Source organism: Loa loa, assembly GCF_000183805.2.
Source record: "Loa loa unplaced genomic scaffold supercont3.2, whole genome shotgun sequence".
Taxonomy (NCBI): domain Eukaryota; kingdom Metazoa; phylum Nematoda; class Chromadorea; order Rhabditida; family Onchocercidae; genus Loa; species Loa loa.
In genome coordinates this window covers 406,597-421,942 of record NW_018108182.1, presented here as the reverse complement: position 1 = coordinate 421,942, position 15,346 = coordinate 406,597, and the positions used below count along the sequence as shown (strand labels likewise).

The window sequence follows — 15,346 nt, the reverse complement described above, 5'->3', positions numbered from 1 at the left end:
CCTAACTCGATATGCTCGTTCTCCAGCACTGTTACTTTGTTTTTATGCATGCTTTGATTCAGGTTAGGTGGTACTGAAACCAGAAATGCTAACAGCAAACATGCACTGCATTATTTAATGGCAGTAATTTTATAAAATAATTACATTCTCTCATCCATTGGGTTCTAAAATTAAGTGAACTAGAAATGGTATAAGGGATTTCAAGAAATAAGATTACATTTCGTGAAATCTCTGTAATTAATCATTTCTGGCAAATAAATTTATAAACATGAATTTGAATTTGTGTTTTGATGGATTTAAAACAAAATATACGCCAAACTTCTTTTGACAAAGTTGCGGTAAATAATTTGAATGGTTATTTTTACAGTATTTCCTAATGTTTTCCTTTCTCAGAATAATCACCGCCGTCGAGCCTATAATATTTCAATATTTCACGAGAATTTCTTACCAACAATTTCAACTTGGAATAATTTAGCCGAATCACCAGCCGGATTTCGTGCCACACATTTGTAACTTCCAGCATCCATAATACGTGATTTTAAAATATGCAACCGTCTTTGATCATCCGAAAGAACGATATTTACATCGCTCTCCGCTATTAAATGATCGTTCAAATACCATGTGATCTGAACTGTGAGTGGACAGTGAATGAATCATTAGTGCTTTAATTAAATGGCTAAACGAGAAGGGTCAAATCGGGAGAGATATTTATATCTGTCCTTCATGTCCAGTACATGTTTCTCACAAAAATCTTTTAAAACATTCTTTAAGTCTTTTAAATTCTGAACACTTATGAAATGGTTGTCTAATTAATATAACCTTCATTTAAATCTCCAGAAAAAAGGAGGAAGCAAAAAAAGCACCTGTGGTAGTGGAATGGAGAATACTGGACAATAAAGGCTGAATGGCTGACCAATAACAACTGTTTCTGTCACAACCGTTCCTTGATCCGGAATATCAGGTGGAACTATAAAGTATCACTTTTGTTTCATAAAGTAAGAAAAAACTGAAGAGGCATGTAAATATGGTAGTAAATAAACCAAAAAATAACAACTTGAAATTCTAAGTGTTTAAGGAAACAGACCAAAAGTATGGATGATTTGATTGACATGAAAATTCAATTATGAATTAAATTGACATTTCGCAGCAAGAATAATCCTTTTCAGTCATTAATTTAGAACACACACAAGCAATAAAAGGGATCTCTTCATTTGAAAGAAAATTCCGGAATATTTTCATAAACAGTAGCACAGTTCTTCTGACATACCGTCACAAAATTACTAACTGAAGACACTTACTAATAACAGCTAACCGGACCACCTTTTCCGTATCACCAGCAGCATTGGATGCTTTACATATATAATGACCGGCATCATCATTCTCCACATTATCAATGATCAAAGTACCATCATCGTTAACATGCATGCGCGATATATCATCTGATATCGGTATTCCCTTTCGACTCCATGTTATGGTTGGGGATGGATTAGCACTAGCAAAGCAGCGCAATTCGATACGATCACCTTCTACAGTGGTGTAATCCGATAATGTACTCGGTGAAATTGTTGGTGGTTCTAAAATTAATATCTTTTTGGTGAAATTTCAACAAATTTTGGAAATTTAATTAATTTCGGAAAATGCAAAACAAAAAACAAAATTTTCCAGTAACCTTGCACAATTACGATTGTATTCCGTTCATCATGTCCAGCTGGATTTGTTGCAATACATCGATAAATTCCATGATGCGACGTTTGCGCTTTTTCGATACGTATTGTTCCCGCCGAATCAGTATGAATAATATCATCCGGAATGATCTAAATGAACACATTATGTATGAACAAAATTTTAAATGCAAGATGCTATTGTCGGAAAAACTCCGAAAATCATGATGCAAATTTCCTGTCGGATTACCGAAATTAAAGCTACATTCAAATAAAATTTCCACAATATTCAACAAACGGAGTAACGAAATCTTGTAAGTGAAATTAAAGCAATGAAGGGGATATAAGCTAACAATGGACAGCGTAAAACAAAGACGTCTCAGTACCTATACAATGGACAGTGCTAAAGGCCAGCCATACATACCTCCATGATAACCCCGATGGACCTTACAAAACTCCTCCCCATTCCTTATATATTTATGAAAAAATCCCGAGACAGACAGTTTTCTTTTTTTTTTTTTTACTAACCGAGCAGGCGGTAGATCCTCTTCGCTTATTCTCCACGACTGAACCACAAACAACGACATCTTCGCATATCCGCCACCATTGGACAACAAACTACGATATTCTTCTATTCACTAAATACACATTTCCCGTAACATATTCTCAATTAACCGACAGTCAAATTATTGTCCAAGGCAACGAGAAGGAGTTTGTGAGTTGATCATATTACTTGCTTTTTGTATAACTCATTTACCATTGCTTCCCAATTCATTGTTTAATATACATATATATTTTATACCCTTTTTCTTGTTGTTAACTAGTAATATTGTACAAGAACAATATTACATCCCGAATAAATTTGTATCGCCGAGAAAAGAGTTCAACAGAAAAACAATTTCCCAACAGCTATTATCCCTTAGAAAATGTCATATTGGTGATAACTCAAAGTGATTGGCAGCGATTAACTGTGCTGTTATTTTTTGTTGGTTACGGAAATCCGTTTTACTATTTCCGGTTTATCTATTTGTCTTCAGTTTGGTAAAGTTAACTAAAAGTGTAAGATGGTGCAAAATCATGCCAAACGAAGGAAAAATGATTATTGCAAATGAATTTCCAAAGAACGATGAAAAAAGCTCACCTGGAAGCCATCTTTTTCCCAGGTAATCGTTGGTTCTGGAGTTCCAACAGCACGACAAGGAATTTCTAACATAAGACCAAGAACCACAACAATAGTACCTGAAATAAATTGACAGAGCTAAACTTAATTACTCACTGATAAGTTTTATTATTTAGTCAAAATGATTGTTTTGTTAATTTCATTGGAAAAATTTCAAACCTGGTATATCAGATATAATTTTTGGTGGTTCTTGTACCTTCACGAGATATGTTATACGATCATCGCCAGCTAAATTGGATACATGACAGGTGTATCGACCCGCATGATTCATTTGAGGAGTTGCTATTTCTAGTGATCCGTCATGCGTATACTTCATCTCCTGAAATTACATTACATTTGCGTAAGTGAATTTTAATAGAAATAATATGATAAGTTGAAGTTGGATGATAACTTAAACAATGTGAAGTAACAACTTAAAGTGGGAAAGAAAGAAAGGAATGATTCTTAATAAGATACCTTTCCCTAGAAGTTACTTTGTTCTTCGATTCATTCAGTCAGCTTAAATTAAAATTAAGTTCTTCTACTCCCAATATATTTCCTTCCCTTCTTAGAAGCAATTAATTTAAGATAAAAGATGAGCTAATTGATAATAACTAAGCATAGTCTAACTAAGCAATATAATCGTTCAGAAGTGAAATGAATGACTGTGGAAATACTAACAGATCCATGGCTATAACCATCATAGATCCGATCACCTTCATAGCTCCACGATCTTGAAGGTAATGGAAAAGCTCGTGCAGGACATGGTAGTAGTATTGATTGATTAACATTCGCAATTATTACCTTCAGCTGAAATAAAAATTAGTTAAAACTCACATTTCAGGAAATGACCTTTTCCTTCTTCATTTGACAAAATAAAAGAATTTCTGAAAAAATTTCAATTCAAATTTCGCGTCACCAATTAATTCTTTCCTGTATTTACATGCTACAAAGCAATCTCAACCTTTATTTGACCTTAATAATTGACCTCAAACTTGATCAGATCCCTCAATGTAAAAAATAAAAATAAAAAGTAAACCTGATCGGATCCCTCAATAATGGGAGCTGTATGCACCGTCAAACTGATTGTTTTTTCATCCTTTCCAATATTATTCGATGCAACACATTTAAACTGTCCACGATGCAGCTCATCAACACTTTCAATGGTTAACGAACCATCCTTAGCTATATGACCATCTTTAAATTCTTCACCATTCAAATACCTATCAAGTACGAACTGGTTAACTTGACTAGAGATTGCAACATACATCCCGAGAGATCTCAATTTCTGTCTCATTTCAATTTACCTATAATTTCATATTGATACGCAAATTTTAATTATGATCAAAATAAATTAGGTTTGAACTATTTTTGTTTATTATTGTTTATTTATTATAAACTAATATGTTTCGAATTATGCAAAATGAAATGAAATGAAGCAAATCCGTTACCAAGTGATCGTTGCGGCAGAATCACTTCGAACTTCACAAGGCAATGTGATTGGATTGCCCTGAATTAAATTATAAGAGATTTGTCCGGGTTCAATAACGGGTGGACCGAGAATGACCACATCAGTTGCTATCTTTGCTTCACCCGCCACATTAGAAGCTGTACAAATGTACTTCCCTGAATGGCTTACGCTTGTTTGGCCAATCCTCAATGTGTTATCAGGCTAAAATACATTTTAAAAGTTGGAAATAGAGCATCGATTATTAAAGATTTGTCTCATGATGCTTCAGAAATTCAACAAGATGAAATGTTGTTACACACTACTTGAAACTTGAAGAAGTTAATTTCAATTTGTTGATGAGTTAAAATTCAACGGTAAGTTTTTTTCTTCTATCATCGGAAAGGAGAGAACAGTGTAAACTTAATTATGAATGAATTAAATTAATAAAGACTGTAAATCTCATTCAATATTCATGAACTGACCAGAATCTCATACTCTTGATCACTAGAACTGATTGGTTTACTGTTGATGCTCCAAACCACTTTCGGTTGTGGTTTTCCGGTAGCACGACACGGGATTTCCAGTGCCTTCCCCGTGGATGTCGTATATTTCAATGCATCATTCTTCTCGATATTGGGCTTTTCTAAATTCAATTAAAAATATTCCACAAATTCGCGTACACATCTATTAAAAGCATATAGGAACTATACACCAGCAAATGTACACCATAAACACATCCACACACACACACACACACACACACATACATACACACACACACACACGCATACACACACATCTTGTCATATTATTGTGGGAGCCGCGATCGTTTCAAATTCGAATTAATTTGCTAATAAACAAAAAAAGCCAAGTATTTTAAACTATTTCAGTATTTATGATTGTAAATGCTCAAAAATCCTATTTTCTAAGTCTTCAAACCAGAAATTACCGTCCTTTAATTAGGAGGTTAATTGGAGAAGGTTAACAGTTGACATTGCTTCATCAGGATAGCAATTTACGATCATACCATCCTATATTTATCATGCAACAAATGAAAGAAACGTTCATTAAGAAGACGGTAATTATGATTTGTGATTAATTAATGATATGAATGTATTCCAGCAGTATAGGAATTTAGGGAATTTCATAAATGATATCAAAGCTGATAAATGATAGAAAATGTTCAATTAAGTCCTTCCTTTGAATTAATCTATTGCGCTGTTCTGTAATTCACTACTTAGTTTTTCAAGCTTTTTTTTAAAAAAAAGTAAGCGCAAAAAGCACTCTACACATATGACCGTTAAGTGTGACAAGTTTGTGCTAATATTTGAGAAAAAATGAAGATGAATGGAAAAATTAGCAATGCTGCATTATTGAGCGTTTTGAAAGATGCCAGGATAACATTTTTAAGTTAATTGACTTCTTTTGCACAAGTATTTTTTAAATGACTAACTAATCAACTCGACATTAACATTGAGAGAGGCATTGCCCGCTGAATTTGTCGCAACGCAAGTGTATCGGCCTTCATCTTGTGGACGACCTTTGCGCAGCAACAGAATGCTGCCTCCTGATTCTATCTGTAGAAACGTTTGCTTTACACTCATGAAGTACCTGGCGGAAATGTCTCATCATAATGTACATGGAAGAAGCCAAGTTCTACTGGAGAATGGGAATTAAAGGAACTTGGTAAAGGAAATAAAAAATTGCGCGCTGGAAGGGTGATTCAAGAAGTGTGCATATCAACTTAAATAAAATGAGCTTATTTTATTGATTTGCTTTTTAATATTGAAAAGCTTACCGTAACATAAGCAGAAGATCGTAATGGTTTGCCATCTTTATACCACTTGAGAGTGGGCTTTGGTGTTCCAAGAACAGCAATACAAGATAGACGAAGTTCTTCACCCTCTATCAATTTCCCTTCTGGAGGCACATGCCCTAATACTGGGCTTACTGAAACAATGATTTCTTGGCCAAGTAATGTATGCCAGAAAATGCAATCCGTATAAGTCTTTGGATTCTTCTTGCATTCAACTAACTTTACTAAAGCCTTAGATTACAAAAATAAATAGCTCCAATGAAAAGATCCAAAAATTCAAACTAACCAAGTCCAGTGACCAGCAAAACAGTCGTTTTATCTTGACGGCCAAATATATTCTCTGCGGTGCACGTGTAACGATCCTGGTCATCGACTTGAACATCTGTAAATTTGATGTCCCGGAAATTCAGATATAATTGCTGTAGAAAAATAAAATCATAACAATATGATTATTCGTACTATTAATGAGAAGACTTCCATCTGGAAGAATTTTGACTCGAGTAGTCAGTTCCTCAATTGGTACTCCATTACGGTGCCAGGTAATTTTAGGTAGAGGATATCCTATTGCACGACATTGAAGTGTTACTGATCGTTCAATGTTCACTCGTACTACTTCCGGAGTTGGTACAATTGTTGGCATACCTGTAAAGTTATTTCTACTCTTTTTTCAATTTAAAAATCTTCGATTCATTTTTGTTTATATATATGCATAAACTATGACTTTCAGTTACGCATGCCAACGTATCATCACGTCGTAATAAATGTAAATTCCACGTAGTTTATTTACATTGCTTATTGCTTAGCAAATAACTTTTTTGAACAAATATGAACTTGGAAAAATGCACACTTCCAACATCAAGATTGATTATTCCTAGATCACGCCCAGCCAAATTCTGCGCAACACACGTGTACGATCCGGCATCAGAATCTTGTACTCCCTGTAGATATTACAAAATATATTGTCATCATAGGATCACTTCAAAAATTGCCTTCATGAAGATACTTCTTGAGAAACAACAAAAAAAGGAAAGTACCTGAATAGTGAGTTTGTTTTCGTCAATCGTAATATACCTGTAACTTGGAACTTCATGTCCTCCACGGAACCAAGTGATTTTTGGTTTTGGATTACCTTGCTCTATCTAAACAAAATATTAAGTTAAACAAAAGAGATTAAATCAAGTCTCAATAGAATAAAGTACGATTGTTCGATTCAAGCAAAGTTAACTTTTATCAGTCGTAATAAACTTAGACAAATATGCAAACAATGAGTGAGTAAGTATCTTACGACGCATTCCAACGTGACACGATCACCTCTGCCAATCATTTGTCGATCACGAATAACACGAATTTTTGGAGGAGCTGCAGAATTTGTTTTAAAACATCATTTTTATCGTCATGTTTAAGTTAACTTTACACATGTATTTAAAATGGCGGTAAATTGATAAGCACTTATTAACAAATGCGCCTTTCTTTCTTTCCTAACTTATCCAATCCATTTATTAGTTGGATTGTCAAATAAAATTAGAGAACACCGAGCTATCAAATTTTATAAAATTCATTTGGATAGTACTTGACATTTGCGCAACTGTATTATCTGCATGAGAACCGGCAACATTACTCGCACGACATTCATATATTCCGGCATCACTTTCCGTTGCTCGTTGCACAATTAGATCATCTACAATAAAATCATTTTGACTGATTAGTAACTTTTTGTAAATTTCGAAAAAAAGATAGAATAAACTACAAACATTTGTAAGTGATGTAATATTTCTGATGGTCTGGAATGATTCGATTTCCTTTAAAATACCATTCCGGTTCCGGAGGCATATCGTCTGAAAGCTAATTTTTGTAATTATGACACTAAAATTGGACACGTCTTTTGTAAATAGCTGAATCTTAAGGATTTATATACAAAATAAAAGTTGCTCGTGTGGTTCCTTTGATCATATACACGTTTCATTTAGTTTCGAACTCGGTTTATCAATAATAAACTTAAACAAATAGTATTTTATCAAAAGATACCTCCATCAACAGAACAGGAAACGTTAAATGACTGCTCACGTACGAAATATAACTGCTTTGGTGTAACGTGAACTTTAGGAACTTCCAAGACACGTAAATGCATGATAGCTTCAGCACGACCTCCTGATGTTTGTACACGACAGTGATAAATGCCTGCATCTTGCATATTCACGTCACTAATCATCAAAGTACCATTAGCGTATAAACGCTGCAATTATTATTTGTGTTAATTAATGGAATTATTTTGTCCGTAAAAGAGAGTATGACAAGTTAACGTTTAGAACTAAAAAATAATTAAACAGCAACTTGGACATTTTTCTGTAATGAAAAAATGTTGTTTGATCTTTATTCATCTTGATGACCTATGACCTGAATATTAATTATATCTGCATACATCATTCTTTAATTTAAATGGTTATACCGTCTTAGCCGTATTGCCAATTACTGAATCTTTTTTCAGCCACTGAATTATGGCGTTCAAATTCTGAGTGCGACAATGCAAAAATGCTAAACTTCCTCGTGCTACTGATTCATTCCGAATGAATGTTATCTCAGGAACTGGTTCTAAAATAATTTTAAAAAAAATAAATTTGAAAATTAAAAGAAACAATTGAAAATGTATCATTAAGAAGGAAGAGGACATAATCGGGTCAGTATCGTTCATCCAATCAATAGATTGAAGTTGGTTGAAAGTTGGACAGAGTGATCGATGAAGAGCCAAAATATTTCATGATTACTATCATTACTATTTGTCATCCTGTAGTATGACTACTGTACAGACAGGTATTCTGGGCTATTAAAGTAAGTTCACTACTGAAATTTCATGTTGTTGAAACTCTGCGAAAAAAGTCGCAAATGAGCAGAATAAAAAAGCAAAATTAAATTTTTAAATCAAAATTAGCGCAATGCATCAAATTATGAAAAATGGTTTAATTCAAATTTAGATAATCCATGGATAAGTTTAAAAGAAATAAGACTGAATATAACCTTCTATTTCGAGAAATGTGGTAGCAGTATGATTTCCAGAGGAGCTACTAACCACACACTGATATTCGCCGCGATCCTGCGGGGTAATTGCATCAAAAGTCCAAACAGATGTATCCGAATATCTGTCAAGTTGAATTTCTTGATGGTTGATAAATTGCTGGGATTTTTTTAATCAAAATGAGACGAACTTTAACAATAATTTTATGAAAAAAGTAAACTTACGGATAGAAAAGAGGTTCGCCAATTTGTTTGTTATCTTTGTACCAGTAAAGTGTAAATTCACCTTTTGAAACTACTGAACATGTCAAATTGAACGACTGTGAAACGATCGCTGTCAATCGATCAGCCATATATGCTCTAAGTTGAAATATACCAGATGTTTCAAGGTATGAGAGTTATCAAAACAAAATGATCAATAAAAGGAATAAGAGGAAACTACTTCTTGTATTTCATCAGAAACCAAATATGATGTATTCTCAAAAAAAAAAGAAAAAAGTCGTACCTTGGTCCAGTAGTTTTTACGGCTGAAATTGCGGTAGGAGCGATTCGCTGAAACTCGTATGATCGATCGTCTTCACCTCTTACACGAACAAAAAATAATCCAGTTGGTGGTACAAACGGTCCAATATAGTATTGATAAGGATTTGGCATATGTATCGTAGCTGCTTTTGAGAATAATTCCTTCCCGTAGTAATCCACCAATGAAATTTCGGTAACCATACCTGGTGCGGCTAATCCTTTCATATTGACGATCAGATAGGTACTTTGATGTGCGATTGGTCGTGGATGTGACTGAAATGTTCGACACACTAATTCGAATCTTAATTTTGGAGCAATTCTCATATTTTTTCAGGTTGAAAAAATTAGCTGAAAATTCGGAATCAAACAAAAGTTTCAATTGGAGTAATTTTTACACTTACCAGTTCCATTTTATCGACTAATTTCACAGCAAAACCGTATTTGAAATCAATAGCACCATGACCGAGAACCCGTAGAGTATGTTTCAAACGACTTGATGTACGTATTTTCCAAATTCCTGGCATAGGATTTCGAATCCGGATCAGTTTAATATTGCTCAAATCAATCGAACCACTTTCATTACTGAGTTGAGCTCGATCTAGTCGTTCACCTGTTTCATTTTACTCTTTGAATTTGAATAGATATTATGTATGATTGATTAATATTTTTAGCAATGATTGATTCTGTTAAACGAATTGCTTAATATCACTTGAAGTATGCTAAAAATTACCTTTAGGATCAATTAAACTAATGTCCAAATAACTTCCATCATCCTTATCGCCTGATAATGACACCGTTAATTCAGTAAGAGACCTATCAACAGGTATTTGACATAAAGATGTACCACTATGGTCTCTAACTTCATACATTATGTGAACCTGAAAATATCATAAAGTTTCCTGGCATAAAAATTGAATTATTTTTCCGGATATATGTTCATCAGAAAATTGAGAGAAAGCTTGGATTGTATTATTTAGAGATGAAAACTTTTCAATTTGAAAAATTCCATTTGAAAAGTTTGTATAGGTATGTTCATTGCTATCCGTAAATTCTAATGCGACCGGAAGGATAGACGGAAAAGACCTCGAATTTCAGTTCAACTTTACAAAAATGACCTTTTTTAAGGTGATCGAATGGCGGACATAATTGAGTACTTTGTTGATATCTGTTTTCTCCAAGTGAAACACTTGTCCAAAACCAACAGCAGCTATTCTTTCATAGCATTGAAAACCAGGATGTGTACGATTGTTGCAGTCGCCTGTCATCACAAACACTACCTTAACATAAATCGATTAATTAATCAGGTAAACAATACAGATCAAACAAATAAATAAATTTATCAAAACAAATGTTATCTATCTCTATTAGCTAATAATTTTTCTCAGAATATAAGCAAAAACTTAATTACAGCAAGTTTCATTTCCTTATGTACACAATGACGTTTCTCAATTTATCAGCGCAAAAAGATTGTTAGGATTGGATGGCGCTTTGCTGTCTTTTTCGAATTAATCTTCAAAAATGGTTTCCATTCTAACTAATTATTTGGATAATTTTAAAAAGTGTAAATCAGATTCCGAACAATATCCAGCAATTTATAGCGGATTGTTTCATTTTATTATATATCACAAAAAAAAAAACAATCCTTCCCTATCACAATACTACCATCAATCGTAGTCTGGATATGCCTACAGGTTCCTTTTCATACTCATGTTTTGGTTACTCTAAAGAAACTTACAGAACTCTGTTTTTCCTGAATCAAATTCACGATCTGATCTTCTAAATGATAATCTTTAGCTCGCGCATCGGTAAAAACATATATAAATGATGCAGGCAATGAGGCTTTTAAGGCCATTTGAATACCTGAAAGTATTTGAGGATCCAGATAAACAACCGTTAGATCTTATTGTATGGCTTCTTTGTAACGGAACATACTTTATTTGAGAGACTGTAACTTCATATGGTAATTGTAATTCATAAAGGTTGATCAATAAAATATCAAAACTTTTATATTAATTCATCCTCAAACGTTCATGCTAAATTTCTTCTTGTTTTTTCACTTAGATTACTTTTCATAAAAGTATTATTGCATTTGAAGTTATCAACAGTTCCAAAAAGTTAAGTGAACTAACCGCTGAGCGTCATTTCAGGACAATCACCGCCACCAACTACGTGTACAGAATTGAGATGCCGTTGGAAAGTTCTCGGATCCGTCGTAGAAAACACTGGCCCAACTCCTGAAATTTCACACTTATAAGAAATTCCGGAAATTTTAAAGACAAAAAAATAAATGCATAGAATTTGCGAGATAGCTCATACAATCATTAATATTAAATCAATTTGTAGATAGAAATTGATAGAACTGTGCGAAATGAGCGGTTCATTACTTATATTTTATCATTAATTAAAAGCTATTGGCGATAGATATCGCTATATCAATATAATTCAGATATAAAGAAGCAAGGTAAATGTATAAAAAGAGCAGTGAGATAGAAGTGAATTTAATTTATTGAAATTAAAGGTGAAATTTATTTGGAGAGAGTAACATGTACTCACTTATCTTACTCGAATTTGCATATCACTAAGAAATGAATTTTTGAAAATGACAATATAGAAAGTTTAGAAAATATACGAGCTAATTTTTCAACCATTCCATATCATCTTTTATGTTTTCTAAAGCACACGACATTTTTCATCTCTGAGTTTTCTGAATTATTCATTTGCTTTCCGTTTCCACTCTCAGACAAGTGAAACTATGGAAAACGGTTTACACTTCGTTAAATTATCCGGTTTTCAATGCAATATCTTTCTATGTGTCTGTATTCACTGAATCCGTTTTTCAAATGCTGAACCGATTATTTCGTTCGGAACCGATTTTCACAATCATTTTTGGTCAAACTAAAGGGTTTCTGTGCACAAAATTATTATCCTTCAAGTATTCATGTTGTTTAACATATAGTTCTGTCTTAATTACTTGACTAATGTATATTTAAAAACTTTTTTTTATAGTAATTAGTAAAGAGAGTTACTTGGATCATGAAAGGGTACGTAGACATAATTGTATATAAGCTTTTCACGCTGTTTGAGTACAGTATCCAGGATTTTTTTTGCGCCATCTTGCACTTGAATCAAATCATCATTCATTGATCCAGTCGTGTCGAAGACAAATGTTAGCGAAGAGGTACCGCGTGGCGCAGCTTTATCATGATTCCCTTGTCCTGTTACATCGTAATGACAATAAAATATTAGTATAAGTCTTATGAGAATAACATGAAGGCTTAATATATGCATCATAAAATTGAGGTACTTTGAGAGTTTATCGTTCCTGCTCCTATCGATACAACTCCAATTTTCCTGAAAAATACAAATTTCTGGATTCTACAGATGTCTTTTAGTAAGCGTTAAAATGTCAGATTTGTATAGAAATGAGTTACTAAAATAACAAGAGAAGTGTACCTAACACTGTCACATTTCAATTTTTAATTATGTCTTAAAAAGTAGATTTAAATGGTTGAAATTTTTTGAAAAATGAAACATTTCCAAAAAGCAATAAAACTGTTTTTTTTTTTTAAATCTTTTCTTCCTTGTTTACTTCTAATTGCTCAGAATTTTTCGCAATTTTATATTAGTTTTGCTTAATGAACACAACTGAATAGTGCTACGAATGAGAATAGCATAATTTTTCACTTTTTCCCTTCACTTCTTCTAGCTAATATCTTAATTAGTTGCGTGCTAATTAGCATTCGATTACATCTTATCCATCTCTAAAAAACAATAAAGCTGCTCAAATTAGTACCATAATAAAGCAAAGTTCATTTATTTCCAAATTAACATTCTTCAAAAATTTCAACCAAAAATGCTTTCATTAATTGAATCGAACAAAGTTTTATTATGATAAAATAGATTGAAATTGACTTTTCAGTATCAATCATCCATTATTTCTCAATGATAACACAACATACACTAATTGGCTCATTAGTTAATTAGAGGAGAAGAAGAAAAGAGAGCGAAGTGATTATTATGCAATTCAAATCTACGCTTTATAAATCAAAATTCTTAAATGATTTAGTGAAAGAATTTTTCAAATTTTGATTTTTTTAAGTAATATACAAGGAATATGCAAAAATTTTTATAAAATTACTGTATTAAGGGATATAAACTAAAATGCACTTGCATCTGCGTGCAATTAGCATGCAGCAAATCGTTCCATAATACAAAGAATGAACAAGAAAAATGCATAAAAGATGGGAATGAGAGTAAAATAGAATGCAATATCGGGCAGAGGTAAAATTTTGGAATTCATATCATTTAATCTAATCCAAACATAGATTAAGTCATTTTCTAACCATAATGAAAAATAATAATCAGCTGAAAAACAAAAATTGTAAATGATATGTCCAAATGATAAGTGATAAGGCATATCATGGTATATAACATCTTCATTATTTGTTCCGACATTGAATCAAGCGATAAAATATTATGTGAAAATAATCAAAACAGACTTTTTTGGGAAATCAATAAGGATGAATGAATGAGTGACATTTGTCGTTAGATGGTATTTTAGGTTAGGAATCCAAGTTCTCCCGGACAGGATCTTCTGATGAATGGTAGAAGCAGTAATACTAGTGGCAATAATCTCATCTATTTATCTTTTCCCTTTCGTTTTCACTTGCTTCCTTTCCCTTCCATAGTAATGTCCACCAGTGTTCAAATGTGTTGGGTTAATACCCCCGAAAATTAAAATCTCAAAACCACTGGTCGAAATATCTTAGTTATTATCTTACATCTACATCTACATCCATTACCACTGCATACAAAATATGCCAACTTTTCCAATGCTTTTTTCCCCTATAATTCTGGAAATGCTATGAAGTCGAGATTTCTTTGGGAAACAAAAACCTCAGAAACCCTGCATAATGCGGGTTTATTGCGCAAATCATACCAGGATAAGTGACGATTATGAGAAGAGAAAAGTAACAATACGTAAATAAGATATGTAAACTTTTTCGGTTTTATAATTAATAAATAGTAAAAAAAAAAGTGGTGGTAGAATACGGTAATATGTATAAATCTGATCAGGAAAAAGAATAGGGATGTAGCGATGTGTGAAGAACGGGTCAGGAAAAGGAATGAGGATGTGGTGATATGTGTAGATCGGGTTAGGAAAAGGAATGAGGATGCGGTGATATGTGAAGAACGGGTCAGGAAAAGGAATGAGGATGTGGTGATATGTGTAGAACGGGTCAGGAAAAGGAATGAGGATGTGGTGATATGTGAAGAACGGGTCAGGAAAAGGGATGAGGCGAAATTTGATAATCTGGATGTTCAACAGTGTAGTGGTGAGGTAACAGCGAGGTCATGTGTTCCTTCCGAACGCTTCTTTTTCTAATCGAACCAAATGGCTGTAACTCGGTGATAAATGATTCCTTCTGGCTGACTCAATACTTTGTTCATTTCAAATAAACATAAATGCATACACATACACACACATACATACACAGACTCATTAATCAGATGTTAGACTAAATCTTCTTGTCATAGTAAAAATTGCCTGTAATTTATCCATAATTTGAAAAAGTTAGATTATTTGTTACATTTGCTTTCTGTTTGCACTCATCCCTTTACCTGTTAATTAATTAACCTATGCTTAACTATCGCTGTTTATTTCTTGCTCATTTGTACCAACTATGCGCACTTTTTGATTATTCATTAGTCTTATTCATTCATTCGTT

General features: G+C 33.1%; 3 protein-coding genes across 3 annotated transcripts in view; 1 reads left to right on the top strand and 2 right to left on the bottom strand.

The window, feature by feature from the left end:
• LOAG_16390 (hemicentin-1) overlaps window positions 1–4,090 on the bottom strand; it is a gene marked incomplete at both ends in the record, with an annotated part of 4,474 nt that extends 384 nt beyond the window's left edge. Inside the window, 10 exons of the mRNA XM_020449043.1 lie at window positions 7–73; window positions 449–626; window positions 864–967; window positions 1,299–1,587; window positions 1,683–1,814; window positions 2,190–2,279; window positions 2,803–2,900; window positions 3,001–3,160; window positions 3,502–3,630; window positions 3,860–4,090. Coding sequence (XP_020307497.1) covers window positions 7–73; window positions 449–626; window positions 864–967; window positions 1,299–1,587; window positions 1,683–1,814; window positions 2,190–2,279; window positions 2,803–2,900; window positions 3,001–3,160; window positions 3,502–3,630; window positions 3,860–4,090 — 1,478 coding nt within the window. The remainder of the gene's footprint in view (window positions 1–6; window positions 74–448; window positions 627–863; window positions 968–1,298; window positions 1,588–1,682; window positions 1,815–2,189; window positions 2,280–2,802; window positions 2,901–3,000; window positions 3,161–3,501; window positions 3,631–3,859) is intronic.
• A 177-nt stretch (window positions 4,091–4,267) lies between these two features.
• LOAG_16389 (CBR-HIM-4 protein) lies at window positions 4,268–12,905 on the bottom strand (the record flags this gene model as incomplete). Its single annotated transcript, XM_003142825.2, has 22 exons — window positions 4,268–4,492; window positions 4,753–4,913; window positions 5,724–5,847; window positions 6,069–6,220; window positions 6,373–6,468; window positions 6,546–6,728; window positions 6,934–7,024; window positions 7,121–7,225; window positions 7,372–7,445; window positions 7,657–7,764; window positions 7,838–7,921; window positions 8,112–8,319; window positions 8,533–8,675; window positions 9,099–9,220; window positions 9,321–9,455; window positions 9,601–9,890; window positions 10,019–10,227; window positions 10,348–10,495; window positions 10,733–10,894; window positions 11,353–11,477; window positions 11,747–11,851; window positions 12,644–12,905. 22 exons carry the CDS (start codon window positions 12,903–12,905, stop codon window positions 4,268–4,270), a joined length of 3,312 nt encoding a protein of 1,103 aa, XP_003142873.2.
• Window positions 12,906–14,715: 1,810 nt separating this feature from the next.
• Window positions 14,716–15,003, top strand: LOAG_07291 (hypothetical protein; the record flags this gene model as incomplete). Its single annotated transcript, XM_003142824.2, has 1 exon — window positions 14,716–15,003. The coding sequence occupies one exon, from the start codon at window positions 14,716–14,718 to the stop codon at window positions 15,001–15,003; it is 288 nt and encodes a 95-aa protein (XP_003142872.2).
• Window positions 15,004–15,346: the final 343 nt, after the last annotated feature.